Raw genomic sequence first — 16,119 nt, 5'->3', positions numbered from 1 at the left:
CCCATAGATTGATTATTGAAAGCAAACATTGTTACAAAATTGGATTGCATTGATTTTTTCTTATCAAGACCATCATCCAGATTCTGAAGAATCGATTTTGAATGAAAAAAGGGGGCGAAAGAATTTTTCACGATTTTTTCCCCACTAAATAAATGAATGATTATTCAAAAAATGGAAAATTTTCTTTTTCGAAAATAACAACCCTTTATTCTCAAACGAAAGAATATTTTCATCTGTCATTTTGTCAAAAAAAACGAAAAACGATAAAATTTAGCCCAGAAAAATAACCGCTTCTGCTTTTCTCTCTAGTCGTCATAGTCGGTTAACGAATCAACTTTTTTTGGATAAACTTTTTTGACAGCAGCATCCCCTCTATAAGAAAACGGAACCAAGAAAAAAAAATTCGGTAATCATAATCATCATCATCGATGATGATGATCATGATAATCAAATAAGTCAGCAAAAAAAAAGAAAAAGAAAAATTTAAATAAACGATGTTCCAATTGGAAACATCAAATGTCAAGAGAGGATCATCATCATCAAGCCTTTTTCTGGAACGTATCACACAGACAATTTTGATGCAAATTTCTCAGTTTTTTTTTCACTTTCAATTGTCGCATCAATTTAAAAAATCACCCAGCATCATCATCGTCATCTGACAATTTTATGATGATGATGATTTTCCATTTTTTCCGTCGGTTGAGAAGTAAGAAAAATGAGTGAATGAATGAATGAAATGCACTCAATAACAATAATAAAAATTGTCGTTTCAAATGAGTGGGTGTTGATTGTTAACATTATCATCATCATCATCACCATTGTCAATTTTTTTGTGATAACATCTTATTTTCTTTCCCTTGTTTAAGCATCTTAGCAGCAATAATAATAATAATGATTATCATTTCTCAACAGACATGTCGTTATAATGATAATTAGAAATTAACAGCTTTTTTTCCCCATTTTTTCCTTTTTCCCCCTCCTTAATTTCCAATTTTAAATCGGTAAAAAAATGATGTGTGAGTGCGTTTTAGACAAAGATATTTTTTCAGTGCGTTACATTGTTACATCTCGTTGTAATAAAACTAGAAAAAATTTATAATTTTTGTTGTTGGTTTCCAAAAATTTGATTTGGATCATCATCAAATTTCAGCTAAAATCCATTTCAATTCATCATAGTTTTCTCTTTCAGTGTGCGTGTCTCTAGTGCTGTCAATTTTTAAAAAGTTTTCATTTCATTTGGCATCAATTTGTTTTTTGTTTTACAAATTTATTAAATTAAAAAAAATTCACAAAATTCACAGGAAAAAAAAGGTCGTTTGAAAATTTAAAAACATCATTTTGATAATGATGATGAATACATTCGATTCATATTGTGGATCCGAATCGATTTGGGTAAGAATTTTTTTTCGTTTCTTTTTTTAAAATTCGATCATTTTTTGTTGTTGTTGTTGTTGTGGTTCTTGTGATTTTAATAGTGGTTCTTGTGATTTTTGTTGTGGTTCTTGCGATTTTAGTTGTGGTCCATGGGATTTTTGTTGTTGATCTTGTTGTAGGTGCGATTGTTGTTTTTGTTTTTTCTTTTGTTTTTGTCGTTGTTGTTTTCTTTGTTGTTGTTGTTGTTGTTGTAATTGTTGTTGTCGTTGTAACTTGTTGTTGTTGTTGTTATTATCATTAAGAACATTCATATCTTGATTAAATTGATTAAATTTAAAATTATTTTCATTAAACATAAATGATAAAAAACCAACACAAAATAATAAACACATTATAAATGTAATAATAATTGTAAGTGTTACATAAAGCCATACTTTACAAATCATTGAACAAATTGTACATGGTAAAAAACATGTTATAAAACATATAAAACAACTTATAATACAGATCAACAAACACATTGGAAATTCCATTATTCTCAATTATAATCTGAATACGTTGAGTAAGCAATTAAATTATTTCTAAATATCAAATTTCATTGCTATCATCATCATAAAATTATTAAATGTTTGAAATTATATATCCAAATGAAACAAAAAAATGGTCAGAAATTAGAATTTCAATGAAAAACAAAACAAAACAATAAATAGCAAAACGAAAGTAAAAGCTTATTTCGATTGTTGTTGCTTTACTTTGTTGTCCAAAATGAATTTAATTAAATCATTTATATGATTTTGCTCGTATTTGGATTTTGTTCGTTTTATTCGAATTGAATATGAATCTTTTAATGTTTCAAACAAGTCCAAAAACTACTTTACTTTTATCATTAATTCGATGAATTCTTGATTCGTTTATTTATTGATTAATCGGAAATGTTATTTTATTTTTTCTCTTAAAATTACCCGTACCAAAAAATAACGGATATTATTAAACGGATTTGTAAAACGAAAATATAAGGATGATCAAATAACATGGACAACCGAAGAACCAAGATTAACATTATGTTTTCGAAAAACAATCTTGGTTTGGTTACCAGCTATTTATCTGATAATTTTATCACCAATAATAATTTTTTCATTAATTTATAAATCAAAATCATCATCATCGACAATAAGATTTAAATGGAATAATTATAATAGTTTACGTATGGCAATTATCGTTGCCTTGATATTAGAATTAATCATTGATCTTGTATTGACCGTTTATGATTATAATCATAATAATCATAATGATAATATAATTGAAAATCAAAAATATAAGGCTGATATTGTCAATGCTATTATACGATTATTATGTTCGGTATGTTACTCTTTTTTTTGTGAAATTTTTCCCAAGAAAACCTTTCTCACTCTCAACTCTTTTGATAACAGATAATTTTAATGATAATTTTTTGGTTAATGAAAAAATATTCTCAACATACATCGGCTATAATATGGTCATATTTAGCATTACAATCATTATCACTTTTATTGGAATTAATTTCACAAATAATGGATCGATATCGTTATTATCATCAAGATGAACAACAACAACAACAACAACAATCATTTTGGCATCTTGATTCACAAATGTCCAGCATGTTTATATTTTTGATAAATTTTCTATTAAATTTTTCATTATTCATACAAAGTTTTATATCGGATCCTGAAGCTGATAAAATAATGAAAATAACGATTGATGAAAAAAAGGTAAAGGTTTTCGTTTTTTTAACGAAAAAAATTGTCATTTTCAGAAAATCTCTTTCACTATAAATGATTTATTATCTCATTTTCTTTTTCGCTATTTCAATGAAAAAAAATAAACACAGTCCACCGATAACAATGATGAACAGCGAAAACCATTGGCCAAAATGACAGCATCATTTTTTTCTCGGCTAACATTCAGTTGGTATTCACCACTTACCTATTTAGGTCTGAAACGTCCAATAATATTATCCGATATATGGCGTATACGTGAACAGGATAGTTCATTTTATAATTATCAATTATTTCAACAAAAATTAAATGAATTTCGTCATGAATATGATACGAAAAATAATGTTTTTAATAGTAAAACAAAACCATTCAAAGTAAATATTATTAAAATAATATGGTCAACACTTAAATATTATTTTATACCCGGGTCATTGGCAAAAATCCTAAATGATTTTTTTGTTTTTGCTAATCCAATGGTTCTAAAGTAAGATTATAATCTTCTAACTTTAAAAATTATTTACACATTATAATTACCCCCCTGTTTACCAATTCTCAATAGACAATTAATTAATTTTATGGATGATCATCAACAACCAAATTGGCATGGATATTTTTTTGCATTATTATTATTTTTAGTTACATCCGGGCAAATATTTGCATTAAATTATTATTTTAATCGTATGATGATATTTGGTTTACGTATTCGTACACAATTAATTGCTGCTATTTATCGTAAATCATTAAAATTATCAAATAGTTCAAGATCAAAATTTACAACCGGACAAATTGTCAACCTGATGGCTGTTGATGCACAACGTTTTGTTGATGTTAGTAGTTTTATTAATCTATTATGGTCGGCACCATTACAGATTATTATTGCAATGATATTATTATGGCGTGAATTAGGTTTGTAATATTCAAGATGTAATCAATAATAGGTTTATTAATATATCCACTTGATTATTCATAGGTGTATCTGTTTTGGGTGGTTTTTTCTTCATGTTAGCAATGATACCAATCAATGCATATTTAACAAACATATCAAAACGTTTACAAATACGACAAATGAAATTGAAAGATGAACGTGTTAAAGCAATGAATGAAATTTTAAATGGAATGAAAATTATTAAATTATATAGTTGGGAACAGGCATTTATTGAACGAATACAGACAATACGTTCAAAAGAATTACAAATGTTAAAACGTATTAATTATTTAGGTGCATTCATACAGGCTATATGGAATTTAGCACCATTTCTTGTATCATTCATAACATTTGCCATATATGTTTGTATTGATCATCAAAATCGTTTAACAGCATCCAAAGCATTTGTTTCATTATCATTATTTAATATTTTACGTTTTCCATTAGCAATGTTACCAAATTTAGTTACATTGATTATTATGGTAAGCCATTTTCATTTTGTCAATCTCTTTTCTCAAGCTTTTTTTCACTCTTATTTCATCCCAATAATAATATAGACCAGTGTTTCAATGAAAAGATTAAACAATTTTCTTAGTTCAACTGAATTGACAAATTATATTCAACGAAATGAATCAAAAAACAATCCTGGTGATGATGATGACCATTGTATAATTCTTGATAATTGTTCTTTTAGTTGGTATAATCAAGATGAACAAAATAACAATAACAACAACAACAACAACAACAAAAAACAACAAAAACATTCTAGCGAAAAAAATGACCATCAACATGATGATGATGATGATAAACAAAATCATTCAAAACCATTCTTACAAAAAATCCAAATGAAAATTAAAACAAAATCATTCGTTGCTATTGTTGGTGCTGTTGGTTCGGGTAAATCATCATTATTGCAAGCAATATTAGGAAATATGGAATTGACTAATGGAACAATCAATATGTACGGTGAAAAAAAATCTTTCATTACAAACACACACAAACACTTACATAGAGAGTTACATTCGACAGACGAAATCTTATATAATTCTTTAAACAAACAAAACAAAACAAAGATTTCATCAATAAGGGCAAATTCATGATTAATGTTTAATGTTTTTTCTTTTCTTTTCTCTTTTTTTTCTTTCCCCCTATTTATATTATTCTTGCAAACTGAATTCACTTATTGGGGGTGTCAATCGAATGATGATGATGATTGGCTATCGTCATTGGGGCAAATAATAATAATGATATTTAGTTCAAAATCTAAACGAATAGCATATACACCACAGGAACCATGGATCCAGAATAATACTGTACGTGATAATATATTATTTAATCAACCATTTAATGAACGAATGTATTGGAAAGTTATTGATTCTTGTTCATTAAAACCTGATTTACAAGTATTAACTGATGGTGATCAAACGGAAATTGGTGAAAAAGGAATTAATCTTAGTGGAGGTAACATAATAATAGTGTTTTGTGAAGAATTTTTCAAAATGAATGGAATATTAATGAATTTTTTTTCAATGCAAAAAAAAGGACAAAAACAACGTGTTAGTTTAGCACGTGCTTGTTATAATGATGCTGATATTTATTTAATGGATGATACATTATCTGCTGGTATGATTTTTTTTTTTGATTTTGTTTTGATTTTTCTTTATTTATTTTATTAACATTTTTCGTTCTTCATCATATAGTTGATTCACATGTTGGTAAACATATTTATGAACATATTATATCATCAACAACAGGTTTATTAAGAAATAAAACCCGAATATTGGTTACAAATAATTTATGGCTTTTGCCTGAAACTGATTATATTTATGTATTACGTGATGGTCAAATAATTGAATCCGGTTCCTATCCGGAATTAATGAAACAGAATAATTATTTTTCCAATCTTATACAACAATTTAGTAATAATAATCCTGAAGATGATGATGATGATGATAATCCCGAAGATAATGATAACAATGATGATAAAACCAAATTAAACAAACCAAAACCAAGATTTCATTCATTGAATGATCAATCAGCAATTGGTGTTGATAATAATGTTGGAAAAAAATTAACAACAAGTAAATTGATTGAAAAAGAAATGGCACAAATTGGACAGGTTAAATTTCATGTTTATGGTCGTTATTTAAAAGCAATTTCAATTACATGGGTTATAATTATTTTAATTAATTATGGCGTTGCACAATTATCCAATGCCAGTTCTGGTGTTTGGTTATCAATTTGGTCAGCACAATCAGAAAATTATGATCAAGGTGAAAATATGGAACATTCAGATACAATCTATTATCTAGCTATTTATGGTTTGTGTTTAGAGAGATCATACATAAGATTAACAATAATTTTTCAATGTATTTCTTCACTGATTCTCATAAAAAGGTGCAATCGGTCTTTGTCAAGGTATATTCTATGGGCTTGGTTGGATATCAATGACAAACGGAATAATCAAAGCAGCCAGTTCATTACATAATCAAATGTTACAAACAATATTTCGTTCAATGATGTCATTTTTTGATGTAACACCTTTAGGGCGAATATTAAATCGTTTTAGTAAAGATATTGATGTTTGTGATACATCTATACAGATGAATTTTCGGTAAAAAAGTTTTTTATTTTATTTTTTTCCACAGAATATTCTGCTGTTGTTGTCACTGTTGTTCAACCCAAACAACAATAGACAGAATCTGAACAATAGAATATTAATAACAAAAACGACAACGACAACGTCTAATGATGATTTTCTTATTTATTTTTTCTTTCTCCCCTTTTTGTAAAACCGAAAATAAATAACCCGAAAAAAAACCCGAAAAAAACACCATTACCAAAATATCGAATCCAAACCAAACCAAACTAAACAAACTTGGTAAAATAGGGTATTCATAACCTGTCTATTTTCAACATTGGCTACATTGATCATTATTTCTATGAGTAAGTTTTTGTTGCTGTTTCGTTCGGTTTGTTTCGCTTTTATTTCCCAATTTTTACCCCATCATCATCATGGAGAAAATATCGATGGCAAACAAGCAAAAAAAAAAAATAGAGAAAAACTGCCGGCAAACACAAAAAACCATCGATGGGATACCATGGCACATTCCATTAATCTTTTGCCATTCTTTATTTTCCCATAATAATAATCATTGATTTTACTGATTGATGATGTTTTCGTTCAAAATTTTCTAATATTTTTTTTTCTTCGTTTTGACTTCCGTTTTTCCTTGTTGCCGCTACTGGAAATATTCCTCAAACAACAACAACAATAACAATATTGACGCTACTGCTGATAATGATGATGACAAAAATTTTCGATAGAAATTCCAATATTTTTAACAATTATTCTACCAATGGTTATATGTTTCTATTTAATTCAGGTGATTTATATCATAGAATCATTTTCACATCATAACAATCTATTCTCCCTTCACATTAACAACAACAACAACAACACAGCAACATAAATAGATCGATCATCTTATTCATTATCGATTTTTGTTTTTTTCTCTTTTTCTTGTTTCTTTCCCTTTTGTCCCTTTTTTTATATATCACCATTATGATCATCATCAACAACAACAACATGGCGCATATGTTTTTCAAATGTTTTGCCATTATTCATTGGCCTGATGTGTGAAAAACAACAACAAAAAACGAAAAAATCCATTTTCCAATCATAATGTTCTATGGCCGCTTGTGTAATTCATTTTTTTCAATCTTGGATTTTTTTTTCGTTGTTCGTTGCTGACCATTCTATCGACTGGACAAACCAAACAAACAACAACAACAATTCTGTTCAATCATCATCATCATCATTCAACCATTTTCAATAACAACAACGAAAAAAAAACTATAGAGACTATACATATCGACAGCTCGTCAATTGAAACGTATTGAATCGATTACAAAATCACCCGTTTATTCACATTTTAGTGAAACATTAACGGGTGTTAATACAATACGGGCATTTTCTTGTATGAAAGAATTTATTATAAAAAATGATGATAATGCAGATATTAATAATTCTTGTAATTTGGCAATGATTATATCGAATCGTTGGCTATCAATACGTTTAGAATTAATAGCTAATTTTATTGTATTTTTTGCCGCAATTTTTGCTGTTATTTATAGACAAAAAATGGATTCAAGTGCTGTTGGTCTTATTATAACATATGCATTGAATACAACACAAAATCTTAATTATTTAGTTCGTTCATCAACCGATATTGAAACAAAGTTAGTAACGACATCTATTGATTATGGTTGTAACTAATGTTTGTTTTTTTTTGAAAAAAATTCCATCAGTATTGTAAGTGCTGAACGTATTCTAGAATATACGGATCTTTCGGTTGAAGCTGAATGGGAAATTCAGGAAACTTCACCACCAAATAATTGGCCACAACAAGGTCGTATTGAATTTATTGAATATGGTACACGTTATCGTCCAAAATTAGATTTAGTATTAAAAAGTATAACAGCCAGAATTGAACCAAGTGAAAAAATTGGTATTGTTGGTAGAACTGGTGCTGGAAAATCATCATTAACATTAGCATTATTTCGTTTAATCGAAGCAGCTAATGGTTGTATACGAATTGATGGTATTGATATATCGAAAATTGGTCTACATCAACTACGTAGTCGTTTAACAATAATACCACAAGATCCAGTACTATTTTCCGGAACATTACGTACAAATTTAGATCCATTTAAAAATTTTTCAGATGAACAAATATGGCGTTGTTTAGAATTGGCACATTTGAAACAATTTACATTATCATTAGATGGTCATTTAGAATATGAAATTAATGAAAGTGGTTCAAATTTATCAGTTGGTCAACGACAATTAGTTTGTTTAGCACGTGCATTATTACGTAAAACAAAAGTTTTAGTATTGGATGAAGCAACAGCAGCTGTTGATATGGAAACCGATTCATTAATACAACAAACAATACGTCAATCATTTATTGATTGTACAATTCTGACTATTGCACATCGTTTAAATACAATAATGGATTCGGATCGTATATTAGTATTAGATGATGGTCAAATAGCTGAATTTGATACACCAGCAAATCTTTTGGCTAATAATGATAGTATTTTTTATTCAATGACACGTTCAGCTGGTTTATTATCGGATAATAACATCAATAATGACCGATGATAATCGTTATGTAATCCGACTTTTTTTTAAACTTTTGATTTGTCCTATATATTAAAATGAATTGAATTTATCATTGATTTGGTTTGTTTCGACTAGTTTTGTCGTTAAATATTTATTGCTAAAATAAAATATGACGCATTTCAAAAAAAAGTGGTTCTTTTTTGGTTGTCAAAACAACCAGAAATTAGTCATACAATTAAACATTAAACCATCATCATCATTGATTATTTTTCGCTGTTACCTAATTTGTTTTTCTAGCAAAGCAAAAAAGTAAAAAATACCGGTGATGGTCATCATCATCATCAAGATCATCATTGAATCACAGAAACAAGTAAAAACATGATTCTCATATTTTTATCTCGCTTACTTTTTCCAAAAATTAATTATTTATAACCTTATTAATCGTTTTTTCTGGTTTCATGACAAGCTTTGGTTGTTGTTGTTCTACCAACTTACCTGCTGAGAATTTTATCCAAAAACGAAAAAAAACCGAAATGGAACCGATTCGATTTACAACCAGTAGAAAAAATAGCCAAATCCACAGTTATCAGTAACTAAGAGAAATTCTTTGTTTTTTCTCACACAGAATTGACTGTTTGGTGGACGTGAATTACATATTTTTTTTATTATTTGAAAAACTCGAAAAGAAAGAAAAAAAACAAAATAACTCGATCAATGTTATATATAAAATCATCCATTATATGAAAAATTTTATTATTATTAATTATTTATAACACTATGTATGTAGATTATTCTATTTTTTTTATCAATTCATTATATTAAAGATCTTTACTGTGTGTGTGTGTGCGTATGTTTGTAATGGAAAAGAATTTATAATTAATAGAATTTATTAACGGAAAATAATAATAATAATTCTCATCATTATCATCATCATTATGATGATGATAATATCATTGCATTTTCTGGTCATTTTGGTCATTCTAATGATGATGATATTGTGGTTTGTGGTTTGTAGTTTATGTTTTTTGTCTGGCTGGCTTTAGTAATGGTGGTGATAATTGTAAAGTAGTGTAATTAACTAATTAAATAGGATTTTGTTGTTGTTGTTGTTGTTGTTTTCAATGAAATATTCTACTTTGTCGTCATCAGTTTTGAGATCATAAAATGGGTAAAGAACAACGGATATTTGTGATATTTATATGCGAATATTGATAACGAATTGAGTTAGTTTTCGTTAGATTATTTTATTTATTTATTTTTTCACGTATACTGTGATTGCTATTCGTTTTTTTTCTTGGGTATTTTGTCAAAATACGATTTAGGAATTTTCAATGAATTTTTTTTCTGTGACCAATTTTTTTAATTAAAAATCATACAGCAAAAATATCACATTCCAGCCATTACAACCACTCTGTCTGCTTGATACTGAAAGAAATTGGTAAGAGAGGGAAGAGAAATATTAAATCTGGATAAGTAAAACCTATAAAAATTATATATTTTTTTTTTTGTAGATTATAATGATGATCTAATGGCAGAAGAATATCAAACATTTTGTTGTTGTTCTGTTCAATTTTTATCCAAAATCAAATCGAAATCATTCAAAATGAATTGAATTGAATCAGGAAAAAATTGCTTGTTTGTTTCAATGACAATGATTGATGATTAGCTTCGTTTTTTCTACTTTTTGCAACGATAATTTCATGATGATGATGATCAAATTTTCGTTATATCGATTGATATAGTAGCCAATTGATTTGTGGTTATATAATCTATTGTTATGTTGTCACACACAAAGGTTTTCATTTTGTTTTGTTTTGTTTTTCTCGGTGAAAATCATCTTCACAATAATAATAACGATGGATCGATATTTTGTTTTCAATGATTTCAAATTTTCACGCCAACCAAACCAATCAACTAACCAGCTAACCAGAAACAAAAACAACAACAGAAAAACATCATCATCATCATCATCATTGATGATAATCACCACTATCAAATCAACATCAATGACCATTGCCAAAAAGCACAAACAGAAACAGCAATTCAAAACAATTTACCTTTACCTTTTTTGAATATATATTTGATATTTGTCATTTCATTATATGTGATTATTATGTTGATTTAGTTTATTCATTCAGTCAGTTAGTTGTCTTTCAATATTTGATCATAATAATAATAATGATGATCGATAAAAAACAATAGAAAAATAAAAGACAAACAAGAATGGTTTGTTTCGTTTTTTTGTTTTGATTGATAAACCCCTCTCTCTCTCTCACTTTTCGATAATAATAATCGATTGAGATTGATTTCCAAAATCGATTGATTTTCTTCAGTTGTTGTTGTTTTCTTTCAAAATCAAATGAAAAATCCAAAATAGATTTGTTCGTATTGTGTATAGGTTTGGTTTGATTTTGTTTTTCTGGTTGCTGTTGTCAAGTTATTGTCAATTTTCTTTGGTTTTCTTGATTTAATGATACCATCTAACCATCGTTTGTGGATGATGATGATCATCATCAATGTTTATCATTATTATGCAGATGATGATTATTATTGTTTTCGTTCATTCATTCTCTTGTTGAATGAATGGATCATCTTCAAATATATTTCTTTTCTTCCAATTTTATTTCGGGTTTTTCTTTCTTTCTTGATTGTTTCATTCAACAAAATTTTCATCATCTGTAACCATTCCATTAAATGATAATCATGATGATTAGTAAGATGATGATGATGATGATCTTTGACACCATAATGGTTCAGGGAAAAAGAAAACACTTTATTATCATTATTTTATTGATTGATTTTTTTGATGTTTGTGTTTTGTGGGGGGGGTGGAAGGAGAAAATACATTTGATTTTTGCCTATAAAAAAAACAAATCATTTGGTCAACGCCTTATCAATATTGATGTTTTTTCTATTCCCTCCCCATCATTTACATATTTGATATATCCAAATCATCATTACATGATTGTTATATTTACGAAATGAAGAAAAGGGCAAAAAAAATCAATTGATTTGTCGAATCATTTTTTTAGGAAAAGAAGATTGAATTTCATCCAAAAAAATTCACATAAACAATCAAACAATCATCATCATTTTTATTTTATTTTTCAGATTCAAATCAATTAGCAAAAACGAAAAAAAATAGTTCATCATCGTAGTCTTCATCATTCAAAAAAATCCATCAACAAGATTGGATTATTTTAATGATTTTTTCCCCTTTTTTTCGTCTAATTTCTTTTTCAAATATGAAATAAAATCATTCATTCATTCATTCATTTATTTTATATCCATCCGTTCACAATTGATGATTATTTATTTACGTTTTTTTTTTCATATTAAGATTTATTTCTGAAGAAATGAAACGAAAAAAAATTCATTTGTTTGATTTGATGATGAATTGGTTTTGGAAAAAAATCATCATCATCATCAATGTTTTTCTGTTGCTGATCTTATTTAAATAGTTCATCATTATGATGTTTGTTTGTTTGTTTTTCCAAAGAAATCATCATCATCATTACATTTGATTTTAGAAAGAAAAAAATAGTGAACGATATTCAATCCAATCCATAATGATGATGATGATAACGATGATTGAATGTGAACAATAAATACGAAAAAAAACAATATTACCTTATATAAATTTGAAATGAAATGAATCAATTTCATTCATTTCATTTCATCATCATCAATGATTTTTTTCTGAATTGAATAATTTTCAATTTATTTTATTTCAATCAATTTTCATCACCGAAAAAGAACCATATCATCAACAATGTGGTTTCATTTCATTTCTTTCTGGCCAGAAATTCAGTTCACATCAATTTTGTTTGTTTGTTTGCGAATAAAAATGATCAATTACCATTGTGGTAGTAGGTAATGAGTAAATAGTAAATTATCAATTTAAACATGATGATGATGATCTATCATTGGCTTCATAAAAATAGTAAACATTAACCAATCGACCGGCAGAAAATTCAATTCAATTCCATTCATTAAATTTTCTTTTTTAATCATCATCTTTTTTTCTGAATGAATGAATGAATGAATGAATTTAAATGAAATTTTCAATGATTTTAGGTTGTCTATATCAAGAATATAATTATTGTTTTTTTTCTTTCTCGGTGGTGGTAGTAGTAGGCTACTTCCTGTCCTGTAAACAATAGTTATTGAAAGTTATTTTAGTAACCGTTGACCCATTTGATCCACCCTGGGCACAATATGACATCGACACAAATTTTCATTGTCAAAATTCTTTTTCCGATCCGATTTTCGAAATCAACTAAAAATAATTCATTCTAACAAGATTCATGATGATTATGGTTTGTTGATGACCAATCATCCAAATCGTTTGTAGAATCCATCATTGATGATGATTACCACTACTACTACCACCATCAACATAATCACCACCACCAAAGTTATCAAAGATAATTGTAATGATGATAATGATGTGTGAATCAGATAAATAATAATCATAATAATAATAATAATAATCATCATAATCATCGTCACAAACATCACATCATTATTATCATCATCAATGACCATCATCATCATCATCAAAGGTCTCAATTTTGTTATTTTCTTTCAACAACAAAAAAGAAAAATTTGATAATTGAGAGTTTTAAAACCAATCTACCCTCAGCTAACTAACTAGGTAGCAATAGTTATTTGATGATGTTGGAAAGAATTCAATGAATGAATTTGAAAATAGCAATCATCAACTACTATCGCTGCTAGTTGTGCTGCCCAATCAATAGATAATTATATTTGAGCAACGAAATAGAATTGTCTGATAGAATCAAAAAGAAGATGAAGAAGATCACTAATCATCAATTGTCGTCTTATTTTGGTGTGATGGTGATCGAAGATGATAATAGTGGTGGTGGTCGTCTTCGTCTTTGTCGAATGATATTTACCATGAAAATGAAGAAACGAAGAAGACGCACACCATATCAATTGTCTGATTTTGATTCAATTGCCACACACACACACTGGTTTTCATTTCACAAATTGGCTTCAAATTTTTCTTTTTGTTGAAAAAAAAATTCAAATTCTTTACACCACACACACACACACACACACACACACACACAAATTATATTCGTTTAAATTTCATTCAAATTATATCCATAATAGATTTTTGAAAAGAAAGATGATTGGAAAAAAGAATTGAATATTCTCTACCTGTGTGTGTGTGTGTGTGTCTACCTGTTGGTTGTTGATAGTGAATTGAACAATGTAATTTTGACCAAACGTTAAACGATGAATGCAATGATGTTGATGGAGACACACTGTTTTTGATGATTATTATGTTTAGTTATGAATATGATTGGCATTTTCCTGCCAGCAAAATAAAACCAGTGACGGTGATGATTATGATGATGATGATAATGGTCGACAACAACAACAACAACAACAACAACAGTGACGAAGAACAGAAAATCAACTGATAATAACCACAGTAGCAGGAAAGGAAATCAATTGATACAATTTGAAAATGAAATGATAATGATAATGATAATGATGATAATAGAGTCATTCAATAATCATTAATTATATTGTTAATAATAAAGTTATCATTATCATCGATCGATTGATTGATTCAATGAATGAATGAATGAATGATTCAAACCACCACAATTGGACACAATAAGATAATGATTGGTGGTTTTGTCTTCAAAAGTGACAAACGGTTTTTTTCTCGTTGTTGTTGTTATTGTCCAGACAAAATTGGATGATGATGATAATGATAATGTGACCACCTTCTTCTTCATTTTTTTTTTTGTTTTTGTTTCAATTTTGTCGATGACCCACCACCACCATCATCATTTATACCTTGTTTACCTGCAGCTGGGTTTTGTTTTGTTTTTTTCTCCATTCAATTTCTGAATCACATCAACACCTGTTTTTCGTTTTTGTTCATTGACTTTAGGCCCTTGTGAATGAAATGATGATGACCAACAACTTTTGACATTTCAATAAAATTTCAATCAATCAAAAATAGAAGTAGAAAATCGATAATTGGTCGATTCAGGTTGTGTGTGTGCAATTGTTGTCTATTTCGACCACCCTATGACATTTTTTTTGGTCGAAAAAAAATTGATAAAGTTGTCATCAAAATACCTATATAATTTCTTGGTTTTGATCTTTATTTATGCGTAACGATGATGATTTCTGTTGCTTTGTTTTTTCGTTGACGATAAAATTCACATTGGACATCCTCTGTGGTCTGTGACGATTGTAGAATGCAGAATGAAACTTTTTTGATTCAAGTTTCATCACTGTAGTTTTCCATCTCGTGGGTGGTATCTGATTCTGATCTGATCTGATGTTCTTCTATGATCGAATTGTCAAAATTTAATTGCCATTCAAACAACCAGAATGACATTTGGAAAAATTTTCAAACAAAAAAAATGAAGCTATAACTTTCACAGCAAAATGAACCAAAAAAAACAAATTTTCGAAATAAAAATTTTCTTTCAATAAGCAATTAATTTGATTTCTGGCCAGATGAAAAGACCAAAAGAAAAAAACTAATTTTATCTTCAAAAAAAAGGATTTTGTTGTTTGGTAATTTTAGAAAATTTATCGTTTTTCGTTTGAAAAATTCAATGACATATTTTGTGGTTTGTGTTAAATCAATTTTAACCCCTCTCGCATATTTTTTGGTCATTTTTTTTCTCTTTGCAATTTCAGTTTATAATGAGGATGATTATGGATTTTTTTTCCTTTTTCTAGATTCCATAATGACATTCACACCAAAAAATAAAACAAACATAAACATGGCGACGACGACCACAACGATAAAGAATCAAATAAATTTCAAACAAATTTATGATTATTATGTAATAAAATATCCCGCCAAAGTGTTGTTGTTGTTGGTGGTGGTAAATTGTGTGATGAAAAATTATCAACGATGTTTCCAATGTGGATGA

General features: G+C 28.0%; 1 protein-coding gene across 1 annotated transcript; it reads left to right on the top strand.

Annotated features, from left to right (window-relative positions):
• The first annotated feature begins 1,044 nt into the window (after positions 1-1,044).
• LOC113789277 (multidrug resistance-associated protein 1-like) lies at positions 1,045-9,293 on the top strand. Its single transcript, XM_027338795.2, has 15 exons — positions 1,045-1,392; positions 2,392-2,733; positions 2,805-3,122; positions 3,242-3,612; positions 3,688-4,034; positions 4,099-4,535; positions 4,611-5,014; positions 5,309-5,514; positions 5,596-5,676; positions 5,754-6,374; positions 6,451-6,667; positions 6,944-6,999; positions 7,381-7,439; positions 7,916-8,295; positions 8,365-9,293. The coding sequence occupies exons 1-15, from the start codon at positions 1,345-1,347 to the stop codon at positions 9,218-9,220; spliced, it is 4,743 nt and encodes a 1,580-aa protein (XP_027194596.2). The 5' UTR covers positions 1,045-1,344; the 3' UTR covers positions 9,221-9,293.
• Positions 9,294-16,119: the final 6,826 nt, after the last annotated feature.

Source organism: Dermatophagoides pteronyssinus, unplaced genomic scaffold (genome assembly GCF_027571235.1).
Source record: "Dermatophagoides pteronyssinus isolate colony J.1.1.1.1 unplaced genomic scaffold, Derpt_VIB-CSIC_2022.12 sq0004, whole genome shotgun sequence".
NCBI lineage: Eukaryota > Metazoa > Arthropoda > Arachnida > Sarcoptiformes > Pyroglyphidae > Dermatophagoides > Dermatophagoides pteronyssinus.
Note: the sequence above shows the minus strand (reverse complement) of the source record. Positions and strands in the feature narration are given on the sequence as shown.